The 19,341-nt window shown below is 46.2% G+C and overlaps 1 protein-coding gene across 1 annotated transcript in view; it reads left to right on the forward strand.

Moving 5' to 3' along the window:
- LOC144679090 (collagen alpha-6(VI) chain-like) overlaps positions 1-19,341 on the forward strand; it is a 250,470-nt gene that overhangs the window by 78,307 nt on the left and 152,822 nt on the right. Inside the window, exons 9-10 of the mRNA XM_078539381.1 lie at positions 4,766-5,121; positions 16,856-16,934. Of these exons, the coding sequence (XP_078395507.1) occupies positions 4,766-5,121; positions 16,856-16,934 (435 nt within the window). The remainder of the gene's footprint in view (positions 1-4,765; positions 5,122-16,855; positions 16,935-19,341) is intronic.

A 19,341-nucleotide genomic window follows, 5' to 3' on the forward strand; every position in this document is an offset into this window, starting at 1 on the left:
TGAGCTTCGAATTCTAAAAGATCGTGCTTGGCTTTCTGTACCATAACCCAAATCACTGGCAACTGTTGAACTAAATCATAAATCAAGCCATATATTGGCTTGGTTTTTTTTTTGTGTCTCCACTTTTTTTTGGCAGATTGAGGCAGAAGGAGCCTCTTATGGACCTTTTCCCCATCTTATTTCCTGGGCGCTGCCTCTGTCAGTGGTGAATGTCCTATTCATGTGTGAGTGAGTGACTGTTAGTGACATGCATAAGATGAAAAAATGTCAGTGAAAATATATCCAAGAATCTGGGCCTCAAATAAAAGGACAGTCAGGATCTGCGCTTGTGCTCAGAGTTCTGCCTTGAACAGTCCCCAGGAAAATATTCAATTTTTTAAAAAAGTGCTTTACCATTTCATCGGCAGCTTATGGGCTGCCTACATCCTCAGGCTTCAACAAGCATCCAATTTCGGGGACAGTTTCCAGGCAGGATCTGGTAAGCATACCCCCAATAAATAACTGGGGCTGCAAAAGAGATATGCCACAATCAGAGAATCTAAGTTTTTGTGTTTTAAATTAGAAAACTAAGTGATCCTTTATTAAGTATTTTCAAAAACTTAATCAAATATTCATGCTTATAACTTCCCTTGCTAGTAATGTTGCTTCATTCCTCTTATGTTAAGTTACTATCTGATGTAGATGTATAGGTTGATTAAATGATCTGAAGCATGGTGGTAACCAAATGTTTCCCATAATTAAAGGAACAGCTGATTGGGAGCAGTAAAGCAACGCATGTTTCTTCCTCTCTCCAAATTGGCTTCCCTGTTCCACCCACCATCCTCAGCTGAAGTGGTGACCTGCTACCAGACCTCTAACAATGGGGTAGGTGGCCCACGGGAGGAGTGCTCAGTTTCCATATGGTCCCTAGGCTCTACCGTATTGTTGGAGTGGTATGTTGAGACCCAGGACACTTCAATAACTCACTCCATTCCATTAATTTTATTGCTTGCTTTTAGTAATTTAATATGGGAACTTGCTTTAATTATTTCTTATCCAGTAGAGAGTTCTGAAAGATCAGGAGGCAAAGCAATTTATTTCTATTTCTTAAATAGCATTTTTCATGAAATTATTACAATATTTGAAAGCAGTCCAGTGTATTAGAATAGCAACATGGTCCCAAAGGCTTAACTCAAACCTGCATTGCCTAATATAGTAGTTTGCAATTTAGGCTAAAAGTCCCTGATTCCATCCCTGATGTGTGTTGTGATAACTGGCCTCACCTGTGGCAGCGATAAAGCCACTACAATTGGCATTGGCACCTGATCGAGGGAGAGGAGAATAAGTCAGGATTTCACGCTTTTCATTGCTATCTTGTTGGGAAGTGCAAGTGTTGACATTGACTGAGGGCAGGATAATTCAGCTGTGATTCCCTTCAGAACCGAAGAAATGCAGACCCTTTATGCCTCTGGTTGCCACTTAGGTTGAGGTTGGAATGTTTGTCGAGAATTGAACAGTGTTCAGTTCCATTCACAATTAGTCAGATAATGAAGCAGTCTGTACATGCATGCAACAAGCCCTGGGCAACTTTCAGGTTTGGCTGATATGTGACAAGTAACTTTAAAAAAAAATTTGGGGGTATCTGGGTGTGCTACTGGTAAGGCTGGCACTTATTGCCCTTTCCTAATTGCCTTTGAGCAGGTGGTGGTAAACCACTATCTTGAACTGCTGCAGATGCCACGCAAGTGCCAGGCAAAGATAATCTTGAACAAAAAAGTCTAACCACCTCCCTTTGACATTCTATTGACTACATGACTATTTTTGAATCCTCCACTCTCAATACCCAGCGACATAAATGTTGTGGCTACAAGAGCAGATCAGAGGCTGGGTATTCTGCAGCAAATGGCACACCACCTGAGTCCCCAAAACCTTCCATCATGTACAGGCACACGTCAGCAGTGTGGTGGAATATTCCCTCCTTGATGAAAATGCAGTTCCAATGGCATTCAAGATGCTCAATGCCATCCAAGACAAGGCTTAATTGTCACCCCTTCCACTACCTTAAATATTAACTAACTCCACCACTGGTGCACAGTGGCAGCAATGCGTACCATCTACAAGATACACTGCAACAACTCATCAGGGCTTCTTTAACACCTCCAAACCTTCACCTTCAACCATGGAGAAGAACAAAGGCAGTAGATAGATGGCAACACCAAGCTACCCTCCAAGCATTGCACAGCATCCCGATTTAGACAGATATTGCCATTACTTCAACGTTGCTAGGTCAAAATCCTGGAACTTATCTACTTAACAGAAATGCGTGAGTGCCTTCACCATACGAGCTGCTGCAGTTCAAGAAGGCAAACCACCACTGTTGAATACCTGACCAGCTCCCCACCACCTGACCTCCCCTGACTACCCCCATCCCTGACCACCATCCTCCCTCTCCCCTTCCGACCACCTGATCCCCCACCACCCATCCTACCCCCTCACCCAATTACATTACACACTTACCTTCTCTCCTAGCTTGTGAAGGTGGCTGGGACATTTCAGTTAGTGCCATAAAAAGGGTGTGTGTCTTTGTTTCCTCTGAAGCTCCTACTTACACTGTTGGACTCCAGGAAAAGCTATGCTCCACCTTTCTAAGCTGGCCTGGATTGGCGTCCAGGCAGAAAATGTGGAGCTCCAGTTTAAGGTAAGAAAATAGAGGTGGAGTGGCTATCCAAAGGTGATCGCCACTCCATGGAAGATTTGGCCCCATGTTTTCATGGTTACGTCGCACTCTTAAACTCAGCCCCATTACTCAAGTGACCAGGCTAACGTATTCCAGACCATCACATGACTGAGAGGGTTTCACATATTCCATAATCCTGTTGATCTGTGGAGATACCTTAGGCCTAAAGCCAGTCACAAAATGGATATCTTATAATCCCATATTCAGTGAAACTCATCATGCCCTGATCTCACAGGCTGTCCAGAACACTGAGGTACTCCACTACTGTGGCATAGGGTCTATAAAGGGCCATGGGTGGTGGACTGAGGGGCATACGTTGGCACAGAAGATATGAGGGGCCACGGGGATGGGTAGAGGGGTATAGCTTGGCATGGAGGGTATGAGGGCCTATGGGGGTGGGTAGGGGGGCATGAAGTAGCATGAATTGGCATGGAAGGAGCATGGGAAGTGTGTGGGAGTGAGTGGGAGTGATGATTGAGGGTTGTTTTTTTTTCTTTACAGCTGGGACAAAATCCCAGAGCAATGAGGTGGGCCATTTGAATAGTCCGCCTCGGCACCTGGCAACCCCAGTGGCTGCATCCATACCATTTCCGGGGTGGGCCTGACTCCCATTAACACCTACTCCCCACCCCGGGAATGAAAATCCGGAAAGAGTTGGGCATTTTTTCCGAGTGGGGAGCAAAAATTCAGACCTATATCTTTCCCACTATTTGGTGTCCCATAGGCTACACCCAGTAGTGTAATAGTACCACTCTTGTTTCTTTACTCTCACCAATAGTTTCAGTTTTTGAACCCTCTAAGATGTCATCTTTCTCCAGTGCCGTAATATGCTCCTTAATCAATGCTGCCACCCCTCCTCCTTTCTTTTCCTGTTGTTTTTGAACACCTTGGGCTGAAATTTTAAATCCCCGTGGGGTCAGAATCAGAGGCAGGTGGGTCTGAAATTTCCCGCCGCTAGCCATTTGGTGTCACAATTCCAACGCCAAGCTATTTTTCACATGGCTGCGTCAGGTTTGGAATAGCCACCCACCTATATGTGGTGAGAGGCCAATTGAGGTGAGGTGAGGGGCCTTTAAAGATTCTTTTATCAAGCTGACTGGAATTTCCAAGTCGGCATGTGGGCTATGCACAGTGGCCGTGCTTAATCTCATGAGGGATACCCATGCCACATCCATCCTGGCTGCAAGGCCACAGCTATGGCCACTGCCCGTCCCATGGAGGGGTTTCCCCTTCATAAGCCAGGCAGCTGTGGCCTTTTTATTTTTTTTAAAAACTAACTTGTCATCAGAGGGTTGTTCCATGTTGAGGAGACCCTCTGTCTCTGTCTCTCTCTCTCTCTCTCTTCACCTGCACTGGAAACTCCGACCTCAGCTGGTGGAGCTGACAGTGTGTTACGACTGGGGGGCATCTCATTGGCTTCAGGAGCCCGTCCACCATCCTTAATTAGATGGCGAGCCTGCTTCTTGGCCATTAATTGGCCTGACTGTTTGAAAATAACTCTGGGTAGCTCATACAGTGCGCTCTCGGTACCCAGAAATATTCTGGATGTGGGGGTCTCGACCCCAAAACAAAAATCTGGCCCCTTGTGTCCAGGATATTTAGTACCAAGTACTGTTCTTTTTTGAGTCCTGTGTCCACTATCACCACTATGTCATATTCCCCATTTGCGTCTACAGCTCACCAACCTTATTTACCACACTTCATGTGCTTACATACATGCACTGTAAACCTGAATTAGCTCTTACTGTTTTCCCTCTTAGCCTAATCCCATGTAATACCTTACTTTTTCTTACTCTAGTGCTATAATGCTAGTACTGTGTCTCTCCCAACCCTTTGAGCATCATGTTCTCCTTTCTATTCCCATCCCTCTGCCAAATTAGTTAAAATTCTCTCCACCAGTATTAGCAAACTGACACTATAATTTCTGATTTTCTTAGTTCTTTCTTTCACTTTGCAACAAAAAAAAATGTTTGGAAAGCAAGTTATTTACTTTGACATTCGTTGTACAAAATGTATAAAAGCTCTGACTTTGGGTTGTTCATATTTTAGACGATCCAGTGTGTTCGATAGACATTGCTGTGGGATTTGATTTCTCAAGAAGGACCGGATCAGAGAACATATTTGCTAGCCAACAAAAGCTGCAGGCAAAGCTTCCTCCAATATTACAGAAAATTGTTTCCATACAAAACATCAGCTGTATTTCTGCTGCCCAGCTAAATATCAGAGTGGGTTACCATGTAAGAAGCAACACTGGCCAATCTATCTTTGAAACTGAATTTGAGGGATACAACCCAGACATTTTAGATAAACTGTTGGCAATTCAATCAGATGCCAAAATTAATCTGAATGCTGAAAATTTAAAATCATTTCTTGGTGTATTCAGTGCGTCAGAAGCAAGTTCAAAGGTAAGGACATTTTTAACCCCATGTGCAACACTTTCAAACCTATTAATCTTAAATCATTTGAGAATATTGTTTTTTAAGAGTCATGGATGAGCCACATCTGGCTGTTTGTATACACTGTAATGGTTTGGGTTTTGAATGTATTGCCTGTGACCTGGCAATTTTCTTCATGATGTAGCAATCAAGCTACATTCAGATGGCTTCCCTGACTGTTTCAGTTTTCAAATGCATTTTGCACTGCTCTGTTCTAAAGACTAGGGCCAAGGTTCAGTGTAATGTCTCTGTGAACTTAACTGATCTCAGCTGAGCGATAGTCAGATACTGTAATTATCCTGAGTACCTCTGGCCTAAGATCGTCCATGTTGTTGATTATCTATTGATTCCTGAAGGAAAATCCATATATTGTGGGTTATAAATTAGAGGATCATGTTTGCCATCCATGGCTTTACTCTCCCCAGTCTATAGCTGTTCAAGCTATGATCCATAGATATCTATGATACTTGATATCTTATGAATCCTGGGTGTTTGGCCCATAAGTCCAAGTGAGTTACTTGTGGGATAACTTCTCACATACTCTCTTTTTTGTGCTTGTTCTTTCCTTGGTATGGGAAAATTATCAATCAGGTGATGTGTTTGTGTATATATGGCAGCAGTTAAGTGCCTTTGGGACAAAAACAGAAAATGCTGGGGAAACTCAGCAAGTCTAGCAGCATTTGTGGAGAGAGAAACAGAGTTAACGTTTCGAGTCCATATGACCCTTCTTCAGAGCTGAAAAGAAGTGGAAATGTGATGAAATTTATACTGTGGAGTAGATGGAGCTGGATAGAAGGCCAGTGATAGGTGGGGACAAAGGCGGGATTGACAAAGAGGCAATGTTAATGCTAGTGGTTAGTGCTAAAAACGGTGCTGATAGTGGCATAAAGGTAAGAAAACAGAATGTGATAATAGCAGAACAAGGGTTAACATTATGTGAAAGAACAACAGGGAACAAGTAACTGATGGCCCTGTAGGGGATGGGGTGGGGGGAGGGGAAAAACTAGGATAGAAAATGGGATAGAAGGGGGATAAAAAGGGGCATAAAACCACAGATAAATGAATAAAAATAAAAGGATAAAAAATAAAAATTAATGTAGAAAAATGGAATTAAAAAAAGGGGGTGAGCATGGAGGAGAGAGTTCATGGTCGGAAGTTGTTGCACTCAATGTTAAGTCCAGAAGGCTGTAAAGTGCCTAATCGGAAGATGAGGTGCTGTTCCTCCAGTTTGCGCTGAGCTTCACTGGAACATTGCAGCAGGCCAAGGACGGACCCGTGGGCATGATAGCAGGGTGGAGTGTTGAAATAGCAAGCGACAGGGAAGTCTGGGTCAGGCTTGCGGACAGACCAAAGGTGTTCCGCAAAGCGGTCACCCAGTCTGCGTTTGGTCTCTCCAATGTAGAGGAAACCGCATTGGGAGCAGCGAATGCAGTAGACTAAATTGAGGGAAGTGCAAGTGAAGTGCTGTTTCACTTGAAAGGAGTGTTTGGGCCCTCAGACGGTGAGGAAGGAGGAAGTATAGGGGCAGGTGTTGCACATTCTGCGATTGAATGCGAAGGTGCCGTGGGAAGATGAGGTGTTGGGGGTGATGGAGGAGTGGACCATGGTTTCCGAGAGGGAATAGTCCCTACAGAATGCTGACGGGGGTTGGAGTGGGGGGTGAGGGGAAGATGTGTTTGGTGGTGGCATCATGCTGGAGTTGGCGGAAATGGTGGAGGATGATCCTTTGAATGCGGAGGCTGGTGGGGTGAAAAGTGAGGACAAGGGGGACCCTATCATGGTTCTGGGAGGGAGGGGAAGGTGTGAGGGCTGAGGTGCGGGAGATGGGTCAGACATGGCAGAGGGCCCTGTCAACCACAGTGGGGTGGTGGGGGGGATCCTCGCTTAAGAAAGAAGGAAGGCATGTCAGAAGCGCTATTTTTATTCATTTGTCCATGGTTTTATTCCTCCTTTTTATTCCTCCTTCTATCCCATCCTTTTTTTCATCTGTTACTTGTTCCCTGTTGTTCTTTCACACAATGCTACCCTTGTTCTGCTATTATCACATTCTGCTTTCAGCACCTTTTTTAGCTCTACTACATTAAAATTCCCTTTGTCCTTTAGTTTATGGCATCTTTGTCAATCCCTGCTTTGTCCCCACCTATCGCTGGCCTTCTATCCAGCTCCACCTGCCCCAACCACCCCCCTTTAAACAGTATGAATTTCATCACATTTCCACTTCTCTTCAGCTCTGAAAAAGTGCCTTAGGGAATTGGGAAGAATGTAAAGAGAGAAAGAGAGGAAACAATTAGTGACGGTGAGTGCAGAATCACACTTTTAACTATGAGATGTGATGCTTTAGGAGATAGGAAGAACAGGAAGATACTAATGCAGAGCAAATTGAAGATTTTATCTTACACGGATGAACCGTAAAGGAAGAAAACTAAAATCTGAGCTTGACCTTGTTGGTGTGCAGCAGTTCCCTGCTCTTCAGTTTCAACCCTGAAATATCAATGACTTACTGTCTTACTGTGAAATTAATTATTACTTTGGTCACTTCTTTTCTGATCTTATGCAGTCACTCAGCAAGTGAGAGCTCAGAACATTTTTAACAGCAAAACCTACTAGACATGTGGCCTCAACAGTAGGGTGGGAGTACGGAATTTTCCCATAATGAAACTATGTGTGTTGGTGGGCGTTTTCGGAAGCGCCCAGCCCGCTGTCCAAAATGGTGGCAACTCGTGTCCGATTCTGCGCTTGGACGCTCATTAATTATGCAGAGGAGCGCGTTGGTCCGAATGACCTGACACTTCGGGAACTAATTTGTTCGACCACCGTCAGCTGGTGGGTTTGAAGATCTGGGCACCGTATTTAAACGTCAGTCCAACACACAATCTCACACTCCCCAACCCACTAGAGATGTCTGGCAACCAGAAGAGGAAGGCCCAAGAGCCTAAAAAGGAAGGCAGCGCCCCACTTCATGCACCAGGCCCTCCAGGCCTTGATCAGAGGGGTGCAGGCGCACAGGTAAGTGCTCTAGCCCAGGGATGGCTGTAGGAAGCATAGTAGCCTCATCTCTCCGGCCTGGGAGGCCATTTCGGAGCAGGTCAGTGTGGCTGGCACCTGCTCCTGAAGTGCCACCCAGTGCAGGAAAAGGATGAATGATCTCATCTGCTTCGCCAGGGTAAGTCATCCTTCAACACTCTCCAATATCAAAATCCCATCATGGCATCATGCACTCAAATGGCTACCCTCTTCAGGGGTCTCATGCAACCATTAGCGGGGGACACATATCAACACCGAGACATTCACATCACCACCATCGCATCTATCATGTTGCTCACACTCCATCCTCTGGCCTTTCTGGGGAGGGCTCACCACACACAGAGGACATGCATTTCACCCAACCTCTGCTCCGTCCCTTCTCATCACATGCCTTTCTTTCTTCCTCATACAGGCCAAGCGGGCACACAACAGGCACGAGAGAGCATAGACTGGGGGAGGGGTGGCCAACATCATTGCCCTCACTTGGTTTGAGGAGGCTGCAGCCGAGCTGGATGGGGATGACAGGGATCACTCCTGTGGGGAAGCGGAAATCAACCTCTCCCAGCTCCATCTCTTCATCAAGTCCTGACATTCACAGTGAGCCATGTGCAGTCTTACCGAGCTCATGCTCAGTAACTGAAACTCTAATTTCTACTATCAAGGCACCAGCAGATTGAGGCCCCCAAGCCAGTTCAGCACCACCAGTGCAAGGCTCCGGAAGAAATGTCACAGCACGCACACGCACCCATCCACCAGCTCAGAGAGACACACACATTATTGGGACACAGATGTAGATTAGGCTCAGACTCACTTTATGGGGAACATCTTACTGATGCGTCCCCACAGTAGTCAGAGCAGGGACAGCCCAGGTTTCCCGCACTTGGAGGGCTACTGAAGACCAGCCACCCACTTGGTCCACGTGAGATGATAAGCCCCTGGAAGCGGCCAGCAAATCTATGCTGGAGATGCGGTGACAGGCGGCAGAACATGTGGCAGAGATTCGACGGTCGCTCAGCAGACTACAGCGAACGATGGAGGAGCCCGTCCATGTTCTGTCTGATGTCGTGGCTGCAACATGCAAGCACCTCAAGGTCACCATAGGAAGGCTGGTGGCCACCATGGAGACCTTGGTCCAGCAGGGCTTGCCAGATTTGCGCTCAGCCATGCACTCCATGGCCACACACCCTGGTGGGCACTATCAGGGCGTAGGCAAGATGGGGGCGAGGCACCTTGACCTCCCCCTCCAGGTATACCATCTCCTGCAGGAGTCAGGGCGGGGCCCTCGGGCACCCACAGGAATGATGAGCATCAGCCACACACCCCAGGGGCCTCCTCTCAGGACACTCCAAGGGTGTACAGACGCTCACAGTCCCGTCTGCCGGTGACCCTACCCACTCCAGCTCCTCAGGCCGCAGAGAGCGCTTCTGCCCCTGAGCAGGTGACCCTTATCAGGCCTGGGCCCTCCAGGCCAGAGGACGTCCACAAAGGTCATCACAGACATCAGGGTGTAGGAGTCAGCAGGCTGCCTTCACCTCTACTGCACATGTCGGGGCTGCACCCAGACATAGGGCTAGAGTTGGAAGAGTTAAGAAAAATTGAAGTCACTTTTGGATCAGGGGTGTGCTAGACGTGTAAATAAATTGTACTTTTGTAAATACATTTGATGGCTGTGTGAATATTCTTGTCAATTGAAGTCGTTGTGATTTTGTACTTAGGAATCCTCTTATTTCAAGGTTTAGCCTTTCTCCCACTCAGTCCCACTCTGAGATTCACATTCCTGTGATGTTAACCTCAGTTGAACTAGTCACCACACCCTTGTGTGATGTCAGGGAGACGTGTTTAAATCTTTATTGGAAGTGTGTGATGTAAGTTTCTAACCTTTCTTCCTCAAAGAAAACTATCGAGTGAGGGCAGCTCATCAGCATTGATAATCTAGCGACATTTGTGTCTCCTCAATGGCAGTGGCAGAAGAAAAGACATGCGCGGGAGGAGGAGATCCCTAGGCATATCCATATCTCAGCCGCAGCAGTGTTTGTATCATTAGATCGCGGAGGAGGCTTCAAGCCTTCTCTCGCATCGCTCTTGTTCCTAAGTGGGCTCTCAGTTCCCAGAGTGAACTCACTCACAGGGCTCCACGGTCCAAAGCAAAGACCATGGCCTGGCGATTCATGAGGCATGTGTGAATGCAGGATTCGTTTTTGCTACAAGTGGGTGGACCTCCCCTGTGTTGAAAGAAAATGGCATTTTGGGCTAGGAGAGAAGTGGCCATATTACCTCAGTTGACATTACTCTTCCTGGAACCTGTCAGCAATTAACGTATAACAGGCACATCTCCCACGTCTCCATTCCTCCATAGTATGATCATGTCCATACTGACCCTCAGCAGCCTCCTGATGATCCTCATCCTCTGATGAGCTCTCATCCTCCTCCAGGGCATCCTCTGGTAGGGGTTCACCTCTTTGCATAGCCAGATTGCGAAGGGCACAACACACTGTGATGATGCAGGAAACCCTGTCAGGAGTGTAATGGAGTGAGCCACCTGAGCAGTCCAAGCATCTGAAACACATCTTCAGAAGCGCTATGGTCTGCTCTATAAGGGAGCGTGTGGAAATGTGAGCAGTGTTGTGCCTCTCCTTGGAACAACCCTGAAGGCGATGCACTGGTGTCATCAGCCAGCGTTTCAGTGGGTACCCCTTATCCCTAAGCAGCCATCCCTGCAGATGTAATGGCCCCTTGAAAATCTCAGGCATCTGAGAGTGACTCTGATGTAGGAGTCATGGCAACCCCATTGTACTGTGCACAAATATGCAGTATGTGCATCTGGTGATCATACAGCAGTTGCACGTTGATGGAATGATAGCCCTTGTGGTTTATAAACATTAAAGCCTGCTGCCATGGAGCCCGTATGTCCATATGGGTGCAGTCTATTGCACCCGGCACTCTTGGGAAGCCTGAGATGGCAGTGAAGCCAGTGAATCTCGCAGCCTGGCTATCTTCATCCTGAGCAAATCTGGCATAGTGATGGGCCTTCCTGTAAAGGGTATCTGTGACCCCCTTTATGCAGCGATGTGTTGCGGACTGAGAGATGACACACAGGTTGCCTGTTGATCCTTGGAAAGAACCAGAGGCCAAGAAATTGAGTGCTGCAGTCACCTTCAAAGCCACTGGCAGGGGATACCCTCCAACTCCACATGGCGTCAGTTCTTCACAAAGAATGTGGCATATGTGATATATCAGAGCTTGGGACAAGTGCAGATGTGCAGGGCATTGCCTCTCACTCATTTGTAAATAGGAGACTCTTGGATGATAAACCCTAGGCCTGGCAAGTCACCCCTGTTGTCTGCATCTCTCTTCCTGACCTTCTTGTTCATGCTCTGTCTCCGCTTGACCATGTCCCTCCTGCTGGAGCTGCGCGCAGAGTTGCCTCTCCCTCCTTCACCTCCTCCATTGCATTCAGACCCTGACAAAGGCAGCGTTGAGCCCTAGATCCATATCTGCTTTTGCCTTCTCTCTGAAAGAAAACATTGAAGACATTAATGATTCAAGGGGCAAGAAGGTGAAACTCAGAAGATGATACATTTGGACACTGTAAACTCCATAGTTTTCCTTGACTTACTTGCATGGTGGCTGATGCCGCCTTGTCCCTGAGACACCAACACACACATCAAGGTGACAAAGATGGCATCACAGATATGTACCATCTTGAGCCCTACATGGGATGCTAAAATTTAAGTGAGATGAGTGACCCAACCTAGCTCTATGTTCCAATCTCTGATGCGGCATATTGATGACCAATCAGTTGCTCATGTTCAATGAGTAGATGAGCCCATTAGGGGTGTCAAATATGGTGAACACATGAGAGGCCTTCATTGATGGAATGCCATATATGATACAGGTGTGCATCCTTCACTATTGCCTGCATTCCCAAATTCTACATTCGTATGTGTTACCCTTGAGATGCAGCAACTGTGATGTGAAGCAACTGAGTCCTGAGTAGCACGTTAATGGTGCTAATGAAGCTATTGACTTTAAGTGGCATTCATCGCAAGGAGGTCTTCCTCCTTTTTGCGCAGACTCCTGCTCACCCCTGCGGCAACAAGAGGTTAGAGGGCGACCCCAGAAAGGCCCCTCTCATTTTCACCCTTCCCCCTGATGGCTATTCCACAGCCCTCCCTCCCCGCTGTCACCCTTGATCTCGCCCTTCCCTCTCACTGCCATTCCACAGCCTATCTTCTCCGTTGTCATCCTCATGTCATCAACCTGCCTCACAGCCACCCCCGGTTGAAGTGCTAATCTCTGAAAGTGGAGGTCTGTATGAGTACCACAGCACAGTGATGTTCTTCGAGACAATGAAGGCAAAGAGCAGGAGCAGTCCAATGCTACAGCCTCAGCAGAGTGGCCTTTATCGCCTCAAGACTGAAGTAGTGCTATGGCAGGTATGTTCCACTCACCTCGAACTGACCAATGAACTAAGGTCCAACTTGTGCACGCCACCCCTTTTCAAATGGATTTGAGGCCGGCGCGATTTCCCACTGGATTGGAAGGCGTGGCAAGATTCTGGTGAGCAGCTGTTTTAATGAACAGATTGTTCATTAAACATCTTCAAGTGGAGTTCGCGCCACGAGTCGGTGGGATTACCAATCTGCCATGATCTGTTTCTCTCTCCACAGATGCTGCTAGACCTGCTGAGCTTTTCCAGTGTTCTCTGTTTTTATTTCAGACTTCCAGCCTCCGCAGTATTTTGCTTTGATGTCAGACCTGTAGATACGCATCACAGTTTATGGGGCTGTGTGTGGCATGCCTGTCCATATCCCAGTCAGGGAGAGGGAGGGCCTGTCAGTCCTGTCAGGTGTGCCCAGCATGGTGCACAAGGTGTGGCCATTCCCTCACACACATCTGTCCTAGCGGTTGGAGGCTTGATACTGGGCCACAGATGGCACAGTCACAGTCAGGGGAGATATCTGCAGCCTGTAGATGGGGAACAGGTAATGTAGGGGCAGGCACTCGATGGTCTCATGTGGGTGAGGGGGGTGGTTCTCTGTAAGTGACAGTGCAATGGGCCCCCAGATGGGGAGGGGTCAGGTCTACACGGGGCATCAACACATCCCCATCAAACAATTCAGGGGGGGAAGACAGGGATATCAACGGCTATAACAATGAGATCAAGGATATGTGGGGGAGGAGGAGGGACACCTGGAGTGAGGTCAAGGTGCCCTGTCCCCTTTTCGCTTAGCCATTGATGGGTCGCACCTATGTTTAGAGAGATGGAGTGCAGGTCCTGGTGCAGATCAGGCCCTATGTCCTGGACCAAGGTCTCCATGGCGGTTGCCATCTTACCAGTGTTGACCTTGGTGCACTAGCATATAGGTGCTAAGACATCAGACTGAATACAGATGGACTCCTCTGTCGTCCATTGCAATCTGGTGATGGCATCTGCCTGATGTTCCCGTGTCTGCCTTTGAAGCTGTAACATCTGCGTTAGGGCTGAGTCCAGGGGCTCGTCATCAAACTCGGACTCAGCAGGAGCCTGGCCTCCAGTAGTCCTCCGAGTGCCAGTGACCTTTGATGTCCTTGCCTTCGCCTGCTGTGGACCTAAACCTGCGCTATGCTCACAAGATTGTGACGCCGAGCCTGCTCTAGAATTAGGTTCCACCGAGGTGTGTGTCTCGCGCCAGTGGAGAGCGGAGGTGAACACTATGAGGGATCATTAACCTGTGTGTCCTCAGGATCCTCATCTGAGGTGGGGTGGGGGCTGGGGCTGATGAGCTGGCCGGCTGTCTGCCCCTTTCGTTTCCTGCTGGTGTCTGTCAAATAGAGAAGAGATAATTAGTGATTATCTGCATAATCATCAACATTACAAAGCAGTCACAGTTGTGTCGGGTGAAAAATTAGCTGGTGATGGGTCTTCACAAGGTTGAGAGATGCTGATCTCACCCTCAGTGCAGTAACGCTCCCATTCCTCTCTGGCTGGCTCTGCTGCACGCTCTTCAAATTCTGAGAGGGCCCTGAGCTCAGGCATCTCCTCTCCGCTTTGGGACTTCTCCCTGTTGTTGAGGGCGATCTCCTCCCCCATAAAGACAAATGGATGGACTGTGAGCAGTACGGATGATAAGGATACCCGCCTTCTGTGGATGTTGAGTGGACCTGTGTAAGGGCTGAGGATGCGAGCGTCACAGGTTGTGCGAAGAGATGAGGATATCAAATGAGTGAGAAAGCCAGTTGTAATGTTGTTGTGCTGGGAATGTGTGAGATCCCGGTGGACTCTAACCCTGCAAATGCCTGATGGGCTTGTGGGAATGGGAGTTTAGAGCGACAAGAAGGTTGACTTACCCTGGCGGTGCAGATGAGGCCATTCATTCTCTTCCTGCACTGGATGGCAGTCCTCTTTTGAGGAGCATTGGCGCTGACTGCCCTGGTGACCTGCTGCCAAGCTAGAGTGATAAGGTTGGTTGACCTCTGTCTCCCATCATGGGGGAAAAGTATGTCCTCGCATTCCTCGACTGCATCGACAAGTACCCTTAGAGCATTGTCGCTGAACTTGGGCACTCGCTTTCTCTCTTTTCAGGACCATCACTCGCCATGATCAGTCCTGGGCTACAGACAGTGAATGATGTGCGCGGTTACAGTTTAAATATGGTGCCCGGAAAGATGATCTGATGAGGTCGTGGTGGGGTGGAGGAATCGCAGCCCGCCCTGGCACGAGATATAATGTGCTTCACATTCATGCGTATATAACGAGCTGAAAAGCAGATAATGCGGCAAACGCGCAACTTTCCCGCCTGCCATCACACTTAGCCTCCAGAGTGGAAAATTCCACCCTATAACTATCCAGATTGGAGGAAGGTAGAAAGCAGTATTCCATAAGGATCAGTACTGACACCAATGTTATTCATAATTTACAGAAACAATTTGGGCTCAGGAACAAGGGGCTCAATTTTATGCCCCACCAGTAGGTTTGAAGGTGGAGATAGCAGTAAAATCCAACAGATGACCTTCATGTCCTTGACCTATCTGAAATTTTACAGGTGGCAGGGGAGGTGTTGAGTGACCCAACTACCCTTGGGCTTATTGAGGGCCTTAAATGGCCACTTAATAGCCACATAAGGGCCTCATCAGGCCCCCATTGATATTTTACCTATGGCACAGGGAAGCCCAGCAGATTTAGCTGTGCAGAATAGTATCAGGCAAGGTGGGGAACCTCCTTTATGGATCCCATGGGCCCATTGGAGGGTTCTGCCCCCAAGATCATCCCCTCCTTGAACCCTGCCCCCAGCCTATTGAACCCTGCCGCCACCCACCAGATCCCTCAGCTTCCTCATTGAGACCCCCGACCCCAGACTTACCTGGGCTGCTCGGCGGGTTGGGACTGCCTGTAGTCCCAGTTGGCCACCACTTCTGACTGGCACCTTTGGGACTATAGAGCTGCTGACCATTTGATTGGCTGGCAGCTTTCTAAGGGGGGGAGCTTCCTCCTAAGAAAGGGGCGGAAGCCCTGCCTTAAGGCAATTAATGCTGCTCCCAGTGCTAAATTGCTGTGAGGCAGCAGTCAGGATCTTGGGCGGGTTCCTTGCTAACATTTTAGGGGTGGTGTGGGGACTGCGGCACCATGTAAAATCCAGCCCATGTAACTCAGTATCAAACCTTGCCAATGGGTATGAAGCTGGGGGCTATATCTGGCACTGAGGAAGTATGGAAGCTGATACAAGAAGATATTAGAAAACTTGCGGACTGGGCAACTAAGTGGCAAATGAATCTTAACATAGATAAGTGTGAGGTGATGCACTTGGCAGGAGAAACAGAAACATCACCTATGCCTTAGAAAATGAGAAACTGAACAGGGTGGAAAAGCCAAGGGATATAGGTGAACACAGCATTAAAAGCAGCAATTTAGGTTAGCAAAGAAATTACAAATGCTAAACAAAGCTGTGTGATTTAATTCTAGGGATAGGGCATTCAAAATTAGTTGAGTTATGTTAAATTTTTATAGTACCCTGGTCAGATCACATTTAGAATGTTGTGCAGTTTTGTCTCCATACTGCAAAAAGGACATAGAGACACTGGAGAAACGGCAAAAAAGATTTATAAGGATTGGACCAGAACTGAGATTACAGCTACTGGGAAATATTGCACAGGTCGGGGCTTATTTTCTTTAGAAAAGAGAAAATTTAGAAGTAGCCTGATCAGGGCCTATAAATTATGAATGGGTTGAACATGGTAAATGTTGAGAGAATGTTTCCATTTGAGGAAGAATCCAAAACTAGGTACCATAAATACAAGATAGTTACCAAAAAATTAAATTTGGAAATAAAGAAATATGCCTTTACCAGGAGTGTATGGTATGTGGAACTCACTAACACAGGAAATGATTGAGGCGAATAGCTTAGATCTTTCAAAGGGAAACTAGACAATTACATGAGAGAAAAAGGAATATAAAAGTATGCTGAAAGGCTGAGATGTTTTAAAAAGAATTGGAGGAAACTTGACAATAAACACCAGCACAGGTTAATTGGCCCAAATGACCTGTTTCAGTGCTGTATATTCCATGTATATGCTATCAGTTACTTTAATACTATTACAGATTGGATAAAAACCTACTATTCCTCTGTTCCTTTTGCTGTCTTGTTATTTAAAATATAAATTAGCAAAAATAACTGCCTCTTCACTTACAATCTTTCTCTAGGTGATACTGTTATTCACGGATGGATTGGATGACACTGAAACGAGGCTTAAACAAAGCTCAAAAGAACTCAGTGATAAAGGTACATGCTTTTTCATTTAGACATAGACCTTCCAATGGTTTTGCTAGACCTATTGAAAGGTACCTATGAATGCTGAATTTCTAATTGCATTGGTAATCTTTGTAACATACATAATATTCCCAAAATTGTAAGGCTTAGAGTTTCACTTTCCAAGAATACCGATGGAGGATTGGAACAATGAGTCAGCACGATCGATTTGCAGTTCATGCGACATTCTTGTCATTGATTTTAATGGCTAGGAAACCAGAAGTGACTTAAAACTGGCATAATGATTTCCACTCCCATTTCTCCAATCTGTGTTCCAAATTAAGTGAGACCCAATGCCAGGAATGTTGTCTCACAGTTTCAGTGTCAGAGTCGGAGGTGCAAAGGATCGATCTGTAATCTGGAGAACGGAACTGTTTCATGCAAAGTGTTTTTATGGGAAAGATTGGTCTAAGTGCAAAACAGAAAAAATCTCAACAGGAGCAAATTCATTGCTGTGAAAGTAATATTGAAATTACAATCTTAGGTCACCTAGCTACATGTTTTTGCATTTGCCCTAGAAATTCCTCTGGAGTGTAATGGAGTAGGTTTTGGACAGGGTGGAACTGTCTCCTTCACCTGGGCTGCACCCTGACCCTACTATTCAAATATTTAAATACCGATGGGGTATTTATGGCACCAATGGGTGACTGCCTCACATCAGAAGTGGTATTCTACTATGGCATCTATGGCTGTAGCATAAGTGGATCCATAGTCCCTGACTAACATTCAAGAAAATCTTTAAATATGCAGATTTCCCTAAAGCGATAGATTGCTCTGTGATTTGTTGAGAGGAATTGCTTTTGGGGAAATGGCCTTTTAAAATTTAAAGTTCTGCCCCACTTGCAGCCCTCAGGAATGCTGGATACTAAGAAAATGCAAGTGACCCTTGTGCCTACTATTGTTACGATGGAAATGACAGAAATATATCATGTAATCTATTCTCTTAAATTGGGTCTAATTATAATATTCCATCCAATTTACACAGATGCTTCTCATAGGATTTTCAGCTCTCTTAAGTTCCCTTTGTTCTTGCACCATACAAATGTATGGTGTATGTATACAGCGGAGTTGGTAATTCATGTGATATGGGGAAGTAATTGAATGTGCAATATTTGAAACTCTCTCACCCCACAATCTTGTGCATTATATTTACCACAATTTTGGAGCTTCTCTGTTCAACAGTCCCCGATTCATCTTGGCCCTATGGGATTATTAATTATTTAAAGTTATTATTGTCAGTTTATCATTTTTCTCCCTTTAGATTTAAATTTTGCTTCCTGAAAGATATAATTAAAAGAACAGAAGTGATTTGGTTTGGTGGGTTGAACTCATATTAACTTTTTTCTTGACGATTATTTAATAAGCTACATTGTACCTAACCTAGAGCAGCTGAACATGTTTCTCAAACACCCAAAATAAATGATGGGTAATATTGTTTTGAAGGAAGATTTGCAATGTTCTCTGCAATATGATTCATGGCATAGGATATACACAAAAAGGGAATTCAGGTAACACATTACATCACCCAAACATCAGGCCCCATCACAATCAAGCTGAATCCCCCCACCCAAATCTGTCCCCTCCATCTAACAATCTTGATTCTGTCCTGCCAAACATGGGAACAATGTGATGGGGCATATGTGCAGAGAATCTGAGTCCTCTTGATGCAGTATAGGCATTTTAATCATGGTGCTGATTTTTCAAGTAAACGTGAAGAAGAAGATAGTGGGTCTCGAAGAGTATCACCGAATCTTATAGCACAGAAGGAGGTCATTCAGTCCCTCATGCCTGTGTCAGCTTCTCAATACAGCTATCAAATTAATCCCTCTTCCCTGCTCTTTTCCCATGGCCCTGCAAATTTTTCTTTTCGTGCACATATACAATTTCCTTTTGAAAGTTACGACTGAAACTGCTTCTGCTCCGCTATTCTTGAGGGCAGTGCACTCCAGACCATCGAACCTCATTATACATAAAAAAAACTCATCTCCATCTTGCTCTTTCCCTGATTGTATTAAATCTGTGTCCACTGGTTAATGACCCTCCTGTCCGTGGAAACTGTTTCTCTTTAGCTATACTACCAAAACCCCTCAAACTTTTGAATACCTCAATTAGATCTTCCCTTAACCTTCTGTGATCTGAAGAGAACAGCTGTGGCATCTCCAGACTGTCCATGTAACTGGAGTTCCTGGTGCCTGGTAGGGTTCTAGTAAATCTCCTCTAAATCATTTCAAAGGCCCTGGCATCCTTAAGTGTATGAATAACTGAACACAGTGAGTAGTATTTTATGGAGCCTGTTAATGCAAGAAACATGGTGGGCAGGGTTACTTAATTAGGTGGGAGCCAAAATTTTGGTTTCCCGACAGCTTTGTGCAGTTGTCTG

Source organism: Cetorhinus maximus, chromosome 3, assembly GCF_964194155.1.
Source record: "Cetorhinus maximus chromosome 3, sCetMax3.hap1.1, whole genome shotgun sequence".
NCBI classification, from domain to species: domain Eukaryota; kingdom Metazoa; phylum Chordata; class Chondrichthyes; order Lamniformes; family Cetorhinidae; genus Cetorhinus; species Cetorhinus maximus.